General features: G+C 40.1%; 1 protein-coding gene across 6 annotated transcripts in view; it reads left to right on the top strand.

The window, feature by feature from the left end:
• The window catches only part of LOC122813050 (dual specificity mitogen-activated protein kinase kinase 6), a 751,080-nt gene that overhangs the window by 614,989 nt on the left and 121,467 nt on the right, over positions 1-14,624 (top strand). For all 6 annotated transcript variants that reach the window (XM_044085167.1, XM_044085166.1, XM_044085165.1 and 3 more), the window contains exons 8-10: positions 7,021-7,148; positions 8,366-8,443; positions 14,454-14,593. In XM_044085167.1, the coding sequence (XP_043941102.1) occupies positions 7,021-7,148; positions 8,366-8,443; positions 14,454-14,593 (346 nt within the window). The remainder of the gene's footprint in view (positions 1-7,020; positions 7,149-8,365; positions 8,444-14,453; positions 14,594-14,624) is intronic.

Here is a 14,624-nt window from a genome sequence, read left to right as displayed (position 1 = left end):
TCGATTATCAGCACTAGTGCTGGCAGGACTGGGCAGGGGAGGATGAGCTTAAATCATTATTCTTTTGGGAAAACTTGGCTAGGTTCAGAAAGCCCCCCCCCCCCCCCCGAGGTCTTTAGCCTAGTAACAATCTAGAATCTATGAATCTGTGAATGACTTTAGCCTGTCCATCTGGGGGGCTGCCAAGCTTGCCATATTAATGACACCTATGGAATAGAAGGCAGTGACTGGTGGAAGTGGTTCAGACAGGCTCACGTGCTGCTGAGATAGAGATGAGGTGGGTGGCAGCATGTGCATCATTCTCCCTCCCCAGGCAGCCATTGAGTATCTGCCAGCTACATTTAGGGACATGTAAAGAGAGAGATAGGGCAGGGAACTTCATGGGACCAATGATTGTCCCACTTCATAATATCTGACTCTTACATTCAGGAAAATGATTGAGTCACCTAGAGCCATATAGTTACCCATTGAGTGACTAGCTCTGCCACAGCTCACAGTCTATGATTCATGTTTGGGCAGAGCAGTGGTGTAGTGGTTAGCATTGTTACCTCATGGCAAGAGGTTCTCTGGTTCGATTCTCGGCTGGGGTGACTTCTGTGCGTAATCTGCATATCCTCCCAGTGTTCACATGGGCTTCTTCTGGCTGCTTCTGTTTCCTCCCACATTCCAAAGACATGCATCTGGAGCATTTCTCCCTGGGCGTGTGCTGAAAATGGGTTCTGTCGCAGTCTGGTAAACAAATGTTAAATAAAATAAAATAAATTAAAATTCTCCTAACTTGAGGATAGTGAACACCACAGTAGATGTCCAAAGCAGTTGATCTATACAACTCTCCCCCTATAGCATACCATCTAGAGCCTGTGGTGCTACCCACAACTCCATTCTTGGGTGAGTTTCAGATGGAAACACTCAGCATGTTTTTGGGAGGTGAGAGGAACCCCACAGAGACACAGGGATAATACGCAAACACCAAACAGGTATTGGCTTAAGGTCAGGATTGAACTTTGCAGCTTGTGCATGAGAGGCAAACACTTTAACCATTATGCCAACTGGTCTCAGTCATGCAATCTGGTCTCATTGAATGAAAGAAACCCCACAGAAGCTGTACTGCTCCAGGCACAGACAACAATGATAGAAGAGGAGGAGCCCACCACAAAAGTAAGAACAACAGTAAGGACAATTAAGTCAGGGAAGGCAGCAGGCCCAGATGAGGTGAAAGTAGATATGACAAATATTCTGTGTGAGATAATGGAGAAATGGCTTCTCAGGGTACTCATAGCAGTATGGAGAAAAATGTATATTCCGGATGAGTGGAGAATAAGCATACTAGTACCAGTATTGCATAACAAAGGGGACATCCACAGCTGTGGGCAGTACAGAGGTATCAACTCCTATCACACTGCATGAAAATTCTGGAGAGGGTGATTTACAAATGAATATGCCGAAGAATAGAAAGTAAGATAGGAGATGAGCAATTTGGATTCAGACTAGGATGCAGCACAACTGACTTAATGTTTTCAGTGCAACATATAGTTGAGAAGAAGCTAGAGATGAGGAAAGCGTCCAACTGAGCACTCCTAGACCTGGAAAAAGCAAAAGACAAGGTCCCAAGAAAGCTGATTTGGGCTGTTTTGCAATGGTTAAAAGTCCCAGAAACATCACTAGAATTAGTACAGGCTATGTATAAGGACACAGTTACTAGTGTATGAACAGTGTTTAGTCTCACAAAGGGGTTCCCATTGGGAGTGGGTGTGCATCAGGATTCTGCTGTGACAGCACTTCTGTTCATACTGGTGATGGACTGTATTAGCAAATAGGTTGTAGGGGACAGATCAACAAAGTTGCTGTGTGCAGATGATGTGGCATTACAGGCAGACTCTGAGTAAGAACTTCAGCAAAGGATAGGAGAATGAAATGGAAGACTGGAGGCACATGGGATAATGAGTACAATAAGACAGTTGTAGTAAATGGGAGAAATCAGAAGATAGAAGGGAAAATAATGGAACAGATTAACAGCTTCAAGTATCTAGGAGGGGGGTTGAGGAGAAGGAAAGTCTGAATGAGGAGGTCAGAGCTAGAATCAGAGGGGCTGCAGCCACCTGGCATAGACTGTCAGGTGTAGTGTATGATAGAAGAATGCTAAAGAAGCTGAAAAGTAAGGTGTACAAAACAGTAGTGCAACCAGCTCTATCGTATGGTACAGAATCCTTGGTAATTAAGGCAGAGCAGTTGAGGAAGCTGGAGGTCATGGATATGAAGTGCCTGGGACGATGGTAGGATGCACACTGTGGGACAGGCAAAGTAATGAGGACTTAAGAGCAGAAGCCAAAGTAGATCCAATTGCAGAAAAGGTAAAAAAGAACAGATTATGGTAGTTCAGGCACATATGCAGAAAAACAGAAGGCAGCCTCATGAAGAATATTTGCGACAGACAGGAAGAAGGCTACTACAATAGTTCACAAATTTTGTGTTAAACAAAGGACAGTCTCCCTACAGAGTAGTATTGATGTAGATTGGATAACATGACCTATTTCCATTTTAATCATCAGATCCAACTGTGAAGATGTGAGGTATTATAATAATAAAAAATCCCTTGAAAAACTAACTTGAGTGTTCAAAGGAGGGAGAGATGTGATTATGTGAGGTATTGCCACCTATGCTAGGAGAAGTAGGGCAGTGGATGTGTAAGATATGCCAGCATAGCTAGCTGGAGTTTTGTAAATAATTATATGTCATTTGCATATCAAACTGATTTGTACAGGCGCTTGTGTTGAAAATGTATTTGTAAAGCTGCTTGTGTTGGAAATGTACCAACAGTGGGTCCTGTTGGACAGAAAAGAAAACTGTTTTTGTAATTTCTCCAAATCGTTTGGGTTTGTAATACCATGATGGGAATGGATCCCATTCCTAAGTCAAAGTACGATTAAAGTTTATGAAATTAGTATTGTTTCAGTCTTTGATGTCAGCCAGAAGTGCTCTTCGCAGTACCTGGAATGTGCCCAGTAATGACTCCTTCTGCAGTTCGTACAGAGTTATATGCATTGGTAACATATCTAAATACGATTTTAGATTCCTTTTTATAAGACCCATTGTTCCTACTGCTATTGGGACTGTCTGGGTATCTTTCTTCCACATTGCTCTCAGTTCTACCTGCAAATCCTGATATTTTATGACTTTGTGTCTGTCTGTATGCAAGAGACTGTAGTCACTGGGTGTGGCAATTTCAATGATCAATGCTACTTTGTCTTCTTTTCATGAACCACTATATCTGGTTTTCTAGCATCTGTCTTTTGAACTGTTGGTAATGGATGATTCCATGTGATGTAAGCTTCATCATTTTCTGTGATGCTTTGTGGCAAATGTTTCCAGTGTTTTTCAGCCACTTCAATACCATAGTGTTTGCACAAGCCCCAGCGGAACAGTCTTGCAACATTATTATGCCTTTCAGTATACTGTCCCTATGCCATCGGTATGTCACAAGTACTCTCAAAGGTTAAAATATTATCTAAAAGACCAGCCACAATGAAAAATGTAAATATATTTAATAATAAATAATAAAAGAGCAAGAAAATACTAAATATCTTTTTACTGTTTCCAATTCAATTTTACAAAACCCTGCATTTGTTTGTTTCTCCCACATGTTCAACGGACTTTGTAAACCAACCTGTACACAGCCCATTATCTTGGGCCGCCAATATTAACCTTTCATCTCTTGGTTTGAATTTGTCTCTCCTTAACCATTCCTGCATTTTTTCTTGATCAATATGAGATTCATCCAGGAGTTTTCTGTACTTGCAACTGTATTTATGCATTTTCCAAATTTCTTGCCTTCTCACCTGTCTTTCACCTTATATTCTTTTTTTTTGGCATATTCAGTTGCTGCCTGATTTTTATCTACTTCTGGTTTGATTTCCATTCCTGCTTGTTGTCGATATGCTTCTGCTAGATTAAGCAAATAAGTCATCTTAGATTCATTCTCATGTTTCAAAACTTTCTCTACATTTGGGTCTTGTGAGGTCAGCAGATATGTGTGGAGTTCCATGATTGCAGAGCTATACATGTAATCAATTTTAAGGAGGCCCATTCCTGCTTCAGAATGGGGAATATATAATCTTGGTATGCACTGATTTTATACATCAGACTGTATTGTAAGTTTTGAAATGAATATATTGTAACAGAGGATACTGGAAGATAAGAGGTTAATCTCAGTCCATCTAACTTTGAAAAATAGTCTGAAATTAAATTACCTGGTTTAGGCCGTAAAGATTGTGTCTTACAGTTCTGATTGCAGGCAGAGACAAAATGTCTGTGCAGACCAGGACTAGGAATCCTACCGTATTTCCTTAGGGGTGAACTAATTGCTACCCTGGAAGGGTGGAAGTTTTTAAATGCTTTTATAGCTACCGGATGTTATAACACATCTTAACAAAGCTCTATGTTTGCGTATTATGACAATTCTGGTTAAATTTCTAGTAAAGGGGGTAGTGTGGGAACTAGAGTCAGATGACCAGGTATATGTGATGTAATTCTGTAATCCATCACTGAAATAATGTTTTAATACTAGATGAGGCAGAATTCTCAGAGCAACAGCAGCTACCAAACACCATAGAACAACTCAATACAACCGGTCAGTGATCCAATAGCTTTAATATATCTACGGCCGAGACGTCAGAGGGAAGGAGCTTGATATATTAAAGCTATTAGAATTCTCAGAGCAGTCTGTTTCTGAAACCTGACAAGGAAAGATCACTCACCCACTTCATCTTGCCTTGCTTTAGTAAGTAGCCAGGGAATAGTAATTCTTTAGCTCAGTCAGGAAAATATAGTAAGATTAGTTACGTGCTGTTTGTCTGTATCTGTGAATCTATAAATGTGTTATTTTTTAATATTTCCTGTGATGAAACTCGGGTGTTTATTGTAAAAAGATATTTAGCATTTTCTTGCTCTTTTATTATTTATTATTAAATATATTTAAATTTTTCATTGTGGCTGGTCTTTTAGAGAATATTTTAGCCTTTGAGAGTACTTGTATTGATTTGGTGACACTGTGGCCACTCTTGAAACCCTTGCTGTTTGTTCAACATTACAAAACCACGAACCAGCAAGCAGGAACACGATCAGAGACGGCTTTATAATATAAAATAATTTATTAAATCCAAGTAAAGTTAGCGCTTGCCAAACCAATGTTCAGCCTTCATCAGACTGTCTGATGAAGGCTGAACATTGGTTTGGCCGAAAGCGCTAACTTTACTTGGATTTAATAAATTATTTTATATTATAAAGCCGTCTCTGATCGTGTTCCTGCTTGCTGGTTCGTGGTTTTGTGGAGTTCATTGGTTTTTTCGTTAGTGGTTTGTTCAACATTACCATTGATGTTGTTGTGTCTTTCGGCTTTTCCTGGTTAGGGGTCACCACAGCGGAACTGTGGTCCGCTAATGATTGGCAGTAGATTTTTACGTGCCGAGTTGCCAGCTCTGACGCACAACCTTCAACGAAGGTACGCCCATTCATGCATGTCTCCACACAGAAGATGCTCTAGCTGAGAATCGAACAGGACGTCTTACTGTGAGGCAACAACGCTACCACAGCACCACCACTGCAGTTCAATATTACCATTGATATTGGTATTAATTTCTCTCAGTATAATTGGGTACCCTTGTAAGAGCCTTAAAGTAGTGGGCTGGTTACAGTGAATCTACCTTATAGTCTGGGCAGAGGGGGGCATAGCTGGTAGATCTGTGCCAGCCTTTCCAAGGTGTGTGTGTGTGTGTGTGTGTGTGTGTGTGTGTGTGTGTGTGTGTGTGTGTGTGTGTGTGTGTGTGTGTGTGTGTTTATGTGTGAAAATCAAATCTTAAGGAGTGTATGTGTCAGCTACTTGGAACTGGAACACAGAGCACTGGTTTCTGCAGAGAGAAAGGTGGAGACTTATTTGGGGCCTGGAGAGGAAGGCTAGCCCCAGGTTGGAGTGTGCTGCCTGAGTGCTCTTAAGGGAAATTGTGACTGGTGCAGAAAGCTGCATCTGGAAATACTGTGTGTATCTATTTTTGTTCCAAGTGAACGTCACTCGCTGGCATCCATGGTGAGGATTGAGACTTCTTGATTACTGGCCCAGAGGAGGGGCGTCACACCAACAAATTACCGCAAGGAACTTTAATCTGTAAGCTGTTATTACACTTCTGAATAGGTCAGCTTCTTAAAACCTGAAAAACATCCATTGCAGTCCTCTTACATAAGGGAAGGGCATAGCTTGAGATGTCCATTTATTGGCCTGTTGCTGTGCTAACTTCTGTCTCAGAAATACTAGAAGGTATGTCCATAAACAAACTATTGCTTATTTAGCCAGTTACAACCTCCTTATTCCCACACAGTATGGATTCCACTCCAGTCACAGCACTGATTCAGATCTTCTTACATCAACTATGTTCAAAAATAAATTCTTTGATGATAAAATAATAGCCACCTGATTTCTCAGTATGTCTAAAACCTTTGATGAAATTTATCATCCTGATCTTATTTTGCTTTTACTAGTTTTGGCTTTTATCATCCTATTTTTACTTTACTGTAATATAGCTTTGGTTAGGTTATGAAACCGTCAACTGGTTTTCAGTTTAAAGGATACAGTCTCTTTCTTTCAAAGTCTGTCCTTGTCATTATTGGGATACACAGTTATATAAGCTTAAATTTCTTACTAAGATGCTGTTTAGGTTATTTTGCTATTTTTTTTTCTTATGGATGCTGAGAAATAGTTTATTTTGAAGAAGATTGTAAGTAGTGAAGAGTGGTAGATGTACGGAATATTTCTGTGCATGTAAGCATTTCAGTGTGATACAGGATTAACAGCTATCTTTAGAAATGTGCAGTCTTAAGTAAATTAATGCTGCTACCACTGTTGGTATTAGCAGTGGATGAGAGGAGGATTGTAGATATAAAGAAAATTGAGTGCTTTTAAGAAAATAAAAAAAATAAGCCTAGGTATACCTAAAATATGTTTTTAAGTAGGCTGCTATCTGTTTTTTTCAGATGTGAAACCATCAAATGTATTGATAAATGTGCAGGGTCAAGTTAAGATGTGTGATTTTGGCATCAGTGGGTACTTAGTGGACTCTGTTGCAAAAACGATGGATGCTGGATGCAAACCTTATATGGCGGTAAGTTCAAAAATTTATATCTGTGATAAAAATATTTATTGTTTTCCCGCAGATGGAATGTTTGCTCAAGCAACATTGCCTGTATTGTATACTCGTGTTTGTGGAGTTGATAATCTATTAGTTATAAGAAGGTAGGTCTGTAGTGCTGTTCAAGTCAACACCATGCCCGAATAAAGTTACCAGTTAAAGCCCTTCATCTAGTTTACTTTAGAGATTGTAACACAGAACTGATTCTGTGGCTTTGGTTCCCAGAATATTAGATTATTATATTCATTAATTTTTACATGCCACGTGGTTGAACTTGGTTCAGGACTGGGTTTAACCTTTTATGCAGGTGGCTGAGGTTATGACTTGCTGCATTTTAACAGCTGGAAAATGTGGGACAGAACATTTCTTACCTTTTCTATGTCTGGATTTTATGCCATAACTAGGGCACAGACTAGCTTCTGTATTCAGAATGTTTGGCTAGTCAGTTTTACAGTGCTTCCTAGCTAGTTGACTTTATCCGTATGTTTAGGTACCCTAGAGCAATGATATATTCAATGTGCATGCTGCAGGAGCATTTCTGTTTCCCATTTGCAGAATTATTGTTACAGCACATTAACCAAATTGCCACCCTTTCTTCATGACTTGTTCGTTTTCAGATAACCATGGGAGACTGCATTCAGCCTTCTTAGAACTCATTTTGTCTTTTGGTGTATATTTTTCTTAAAATTCCTTTGACCTTTCCTTTCAGGATTACCACAACTCAACTTTCCTCAGAAATTTTGTTCATTATTTTATGAGAGTTGTTAACTTAGAACTGGTGTACTTTCTAGCCCATTATTTTGTTAGCTTTTCATTTTCTGTACATGAAGTATTTTTATTTTCTTTTAGTATGTGTTTTTCTAGTTTAACTTACTGCTCTTTTGTTACCATTTTCTGCACCTTGGTTTTACTTCCATGTTGCAAATGAAAGTAAATAAGTGTAGTGGTGTTAATCTTTATTAGTCTTACAAATAAATATTTTTAACAAATTCTACTAATTACAGTCTGCATATATTCTCGATTTGCTGTACTTGGGTGGCACGCATAATCAAGGCATGGTTTCCTGGCAGTTTCAAGTAAAATGAAGTTAATAGCAGTATTCTGTATTTAATTTTTAGGCAATCTGGTGATTAAATGAAGTTGTTTACATTAGTATAAAGGAATGTTAAAGTATGTAATCTTTGTTTCAGCCTGAAAGGATAAATCCTGATATGAACCAAAAAGGCTACAGTGTAAAGTCAGATATCTGGAGTTTGGGAATCACAATGGTATGTGTTCAGATGCTGCTTAGATTGCTTACAGAATCAAAGTTATGAAACTGTATTTTGAGAGTGATTGTTCAACAAAATATTAGAGTGCTTGAAGACAGCAGACATTATAATTCCTGACTGATTTATATATTATGCCAGTAAATCTTTCTTCTCATAAAGAATCTTAACAGATGTTAACTACTGTAATGACCTTTTTAGTATAGATGTATACTGTATAGTTTGATGTGAATACTAATGCCATTACAGATAGAAGTTATGCAGGACTGGCTCATCTTGGCTGCTTTTACACTGCTGTAAACATTGCCCTTTGCGTTTGCAGTGCACTAACCTACCAACTCTTTAGTTCCTGCTGTGTGCGTTTCTGTGCTACTGTGATTTTCATTCTCAGTGACACCGATTTTTCCTTTTTTTCTGGGAAAAATACTTCTAAATCCCGAATTTGTACTGTCTCTGTATTGGAGAAACTCATGATTTTCACACAATTTCACATTGAATGCCGTTGCACTCACTCAATCAATTCAACTTGTATTTCTTCTCATATTTTCTACGCATAATATTGTCATCTTGCTTTTTTGACTGTTCTGTATCTAGAATCTGTTTTAAGTTTGCAAGTGTACAGGTGAAGTAGAATATTGTAATGAAATCATGTTACATTTAAAAATATTGTATATAATTTCCAGATTTCATCTTACCAAAATATAATTTATTATTTATTTATTATTGGCATTTCTTTACCGGGAAAATCCAGGGGGTCAAAAAGAACCCATTTTCAGTGGAAGCCCAGGGAGAAAAGCTCCACAACAGCAGTTAGTATAACCGTACATAAAATATAAAACAGTTAGTAGATACAAACAATATTAACAAAAACAGGCAGTATTATACAGTAGTAGAATAAAGTGTGCAATCAAATGATATGTACCGATTCATACAGATAAAAGTTCCAAAGTAATTGTGTTATTATACAGTAAAGGCAATATAGTGAAAGAAAATGGACGCTTAGTATTTTCAAGGTGTTCTGAGAGTATAGATAATAAGGCAAGGTTAGAGAGCAAAGCAAAAGATAAATTATTTGTTATGGGTTGTGATAAAAGATGGTTTGAAGAGGTGAGGACGTAAATTAAGGTGTGAACAACTTAGGGTGCAGGGAGTCAGGTTATGGATAGATGAGAACTGAGACATCTGCATTGCCATATGGTGGAGAGGGGTTGCTGCAAAGATTTTTTGAAGAAAGACATATTACTGGAGTTTCTGATAGCTAATGAGAGAGAGTTCCAAAGCTTGGCAGTAGAGAAGGAATAAAGCACATTACCAGCTGGGAGTTTAGGTTTGTCTACTTGCAGGAGAAGTTGATTTTCAGACAGATGGGGAAAGAAGGTATATACGTCTGCAACTTTAGCAATGAGAGCCTTGAATTGCCAGTTTCACATGCAAAAATATCAGCAATTTCTGATGTCTCAGTTGAAACAAAAGATGCTTCCAGATTCAGATCCTCCTAACTTAAAAGAAATGCAGGATTTATTGCATGCTGCTGAACAAGTGGGAAAACATACTTTGCAATGTGGGTTTAACTCCTTAGAGGCCTCCTGTAGAGCAGCAGTTACAGGCTCTGTCATTAGAAGGCATGTTTGGTTAAAAGAACATACGTTACCAGATCATGTTAAGGTAAAATTATTGGATGCACCTTTGCAGCGGGATGTGCTGTTTGGAGTTAAGGCAGAGGAGATATTAAAGAAGATGGAGGATAAGGCAAAATCTATGCAAACAGTGAAAGATTTTTTTACAGGTTCAGCCTCCTCGTTTTAGCAGAAATTGGCCTACAAAGAATTGGTCCTTTCCAGTCACAGACAGACCTCAAAGGGGTAGATACAGACGTCCAAGAGGTAGAGGTCAGACACAAGGCCCTTACAGGCCTCAACAGTGGGGTACACCAGGCCAGAAAGAAGGAGAAGACAGGCCTCAATCTTATAAAAAACAGACTCAATGACTTTCCACTACAGCTGCCAAACAGTTCTCTCTTGGCAGGCCCCTTAGGAGGAAAACTGGCACTTTTCTATCACAACTGGCATTGCATCACCAAAGACAAATGGGTTCTCAACATTGTATCTCAAGGTTACAGGTTCCATTTTCACACCCTGCCAAGGCTAAAAGGAATGCCAAATCTGCCACCAAATCAATGGGCAGAGGCTCAAAGACAAATTACAGCACTCATGGACATGAGAGCTATTCAAAAGGTACTAACACAGGAACAAGGACAAGGATTTTACTCAAGACTCTTTCTGGTTCCCAGAAAGGACAAAGCCTGGAGACCCATTCTGGACCTTTCTACACTAAACACTTACGTACCGAAATTCAGGATGTTGACACTACAGCAGCTTCTTCCCATGCTGGGCAAGAAAGCTTGGCTCGTGACATTGGACCTCAAAGAGGCATACCTGCATCTCCCTATAAGACAAAACTGCAGAAGATACCTCAGATTACTAGCTGGTTCAATGCATTATCAATCCTCTGCACTGCCCTTTGGCTTATCTACTGTGCCCAGGGTCTTCACAAAGTGCCTGGCACCAGTAATTGCATTTTGCAGACAAAAAGGAATTCAAATTTATCCATACCTGGACGACTGCCTAATTCAAGCAGAGAGCAAGGACATTCTACTAAAGCATCTGGCGTACGTAAAAAACTTATTAAGTTGCCTAGGGTACACAATAAATGAAAATAAATCAAAACTAGTGCCCACACAACAAATAATATTCCCAGGTGCCAGCTTGAACACAACGGCCCTGATGGCTTATCTCACGCCAGACAAGCAAGGACAACTGACTCAATATTTTCAATTAATGGCAACAAAGACCCAACTCCCTGCAAGAAAAATTCTGCAGGCCTTGGGCTACATGGCATCTTGCATACTACTAATTCCATATGCCAGACTGCATATGAGGAAACTACAATGGTACCTAAAGAGCGTATGGTCTCAACACTGTCAAAGTTTAGAAACAGTTATACCACTAATTCCTTCCCTACAACAGGAGTTTCGATGGTGGGCACAAGCTTGTCACCTCAACAAGGGACAGCCTTTCACTCAACCCACAGCCAGGCAAACACTGACAACAGATGCATCCGATTACGCCTGGGGAGCACACATGGCAGGAAAATGTATCCAGGGCGAGTGGCCCACAGAGCAAAGACATCTCCATATCAATCAAAAAGAGATGCTAGCTGTACAAAATGCTATTATAGCTTTCAAGGACCTACTGCATCCAGGACAATTGCTACTAAAGACAGACAACACCACAGTTATGTGGTACATAAACAAGCAAGGGGGCACACACTCCTACCCTCTTTGCAGACAAGCCATGACCTTGTGGAACACAGCTCTAAACTACCAAGTTCATCTGCAAGCACAATTCCTGCCAGGAGAGAAAAACACACTGGCAGATGACCTAAGCAGAAACATTATGGACCCACACGAATGGGAACTGAACCCACAAATATTCAGAATGATAACACAAAAATGGTGGAACCCGGACATAGATCTGTTTGCTTCCCCAAAGAACTGCCAATTACAGAAATTCTGCACAAGGAGCTACCATCCACAAGCATGGAAAGTGGATGTCCTCTCATTCAGCTGGAAAAAACTACAAGTATATGCCTTCCATCTTTTACCTCTCCTTCCAAACGTACTCATAAAAGCCAGGCAGGAAGAGCCAAAAGTGATCCTGATTGCACCAGACTGGCCACGCCAGCACTGGTACCCAATCTTAAAGAACTTAGCACAAGAACCACCCTGGATTTTGCCTCAAATCCCACAGCTGCTGACACAGCACAACAGTCAGATACTTCACAGCCAGCTAAAGACCTTAAATCTAGCTGCATGGAAAATTCCGTAGCCAAGCAAGCAATGCCTCTCTCCAAAGCTGGTATGGATGTTATTCTGGAGGCCACAAGGCCTAGCACCAGGAAAGCATACTCAGATAAATGGAAGAGATTCTGTGCCTGGAACCAAGCGCACAGCCTTGACCCTCTTGTCCCAAACATTCCTCAGATACTGCAATACTTAACTGAGATACTGGACAAGGGCCTCTCTTTTTCATCTATCAAGATCCACGCCTCAGCTATCTCTGCTCATTACAACACGGATCCACCAATTTTTTCTAATTCTTTGCTCAAACAATACCTCAGAGGGGCTAAAAACATAAGACCGCCCCATAGAGCACCCACACCTACTTGGGACCTCAACTTTGTTTTGGAAAAATTAACTTTACCTCCTTTCGAGCCAGCTAACACAGCAGAATTAAAATACATCTCTTGGAAAACTGCTCTGCTACTGGCAATAACATCAGCACAAAGAGTTTCAGAATTACAGGCACTAATGGCAGTGGAACCTTTCCTCATCTTCCACCAGGACAGGGTGTCTTTACGAACTAACCCTACATTTATGCCAAAGGTGGTATCAAGTGTGGCTCTAAACCAAACTATTCACTTGCCAACTTTCTATCCAAAACCACAGAACAAAGGGGAGAGACTACTACATTCTTTGGACATTCACAGACAGCTACGCTTCTACTTAGACAAAACCAAAGCTTTCAGAAAAACGGATCAATTATTGGTAGCATATGCTAAAGGAACACAGGGAAAAGCCATTTCAAAGCAGACTATCTCAAAATGGATAGGACACTGTATACGTTTCTGCTATACCCACCATGGGAAACCTGTACCTAGCAGCATTAGATCTCACTCCGCCAGGGCAAAAGCCACTTCAGCTGCCTACCTCAGAGGAGTACCTACCAAGGATATTTTGGAAGCAGCCACATGGAGTTCCGTACATGCCTTCACCAAACATTACCATTTACATTACCATTTGCCTTTATACTACAAATCCAGAGTTGGCTTCGCCACTGCTGTGCTGCAGGACCTTACAGCCACCCCTAATGCCTTATAGATCCAGCCTCCCTACCTCAGCTTTGGGACTCCACCCAAGTGTAATGACTGCAGCAGTGTAACACGATGAACATAGTACAGTTTTGTACCTACCATAAATGTAGATGTTCGACTGTAAACACTGCTGCAGTCCAGGTTACCCTCCCTCCTTCCCCTCTTACTTTCTGGTACTTACCTAGGGCATTTACCCTTTATTACCTAAGGGGAGTATTTGCTGGTAACTAAAAATGGTTGTTTGCTTTGCTTTTGTATTTTTTACTAGCAATTTGAATTGCCTACCTATTTGGGGGCACCTGACATCTGGGGCAAGAAAAACTGAAGAAAATGGCGTCAGCTGCATCTTTTATACCCCTGTTGCACTGACGTCAGGGAGGAGATGACAGCAACCGACGCCGGACCAAGACTTTGGAACTCTGGCCGACTGTGGGACCACCTGATGGCAGGATAACTCAAGTGTGATGACTGCAGCAGTGTTTACACTCAAACATCTACATTTATGGTAGGTACAAAACTGTACCTTCTGAAGAGTTCTTTACTACCAGACTTCCATCTTCCTCTCTCTAATGAAATCTGGGGTATTCATACCCCTTTTCCCTCAGTTTCAGGTGCATCTTACTTTTCATTTCTATCATGTTAGCATGCTGTAATTTTTTTTAATAAATAACTTATCTCCGTTATTATACAGTGTAAAGTGAAGGGTAAATGTTTATCAGTGGCTGACGTATGCCCACCAGTGATGGGATCCTGTTTGCATTTTGGTGATCCATGTAAGAACCAAGTCATTTAGTCATGGTAGGCATTCACTACGTCTTTATGTTAACTGACAGTAATTAGGTTGCTGAAATATATTCTGTGACCATTTCTGAGAACTGGCATAATATGCTTAATTAAGGTATAGCCAAATTTGTCCTCAGTCAGTGAAGTCATAAAGGTTTTACCTTGTTTCAAGATAATGTTTCAGTCTATTTTTGTTTCATATTATGATGGTTCATAACTGCTTTTTATGCACACACTGTCTTAGTTTAATACTATAAAGTCTTGGATTAATGGGATTGCTTTTATATTTCTTCAGATCGAGTTAGCGATCCTGAGGTTTCCATATGATTCCTGGGGGACGCCTTTTCAGCAGCTTAAGCAGGTAGTAGAGGAGCCATCACCCCAACTTCCGGCAGACAGGTTCTCACCAGAATTTGTTGATTTTACCTCACAGTGGTAAGTTCAGAGAATGCGTCTGGCATACAGA

Source organism: Protopterus annectens, chromosome 10.part0 (genome assembly GCF_019279795.1).
Source record: "Protopterus annectens isolate FY-2018-M chromosome 10.part0, PAN1.0, whole genome shotgun sequence".
Taxonomy (NCBI): domain Eukaryota; kingdom Metazoa; phylum Chordata; order Ceratodontiformes; family Protopteridae; genus Protopterus; species Protopterus annectens.
This window is presented reverse-complemented; position numbering and strand designations above follow the sequence as displayed.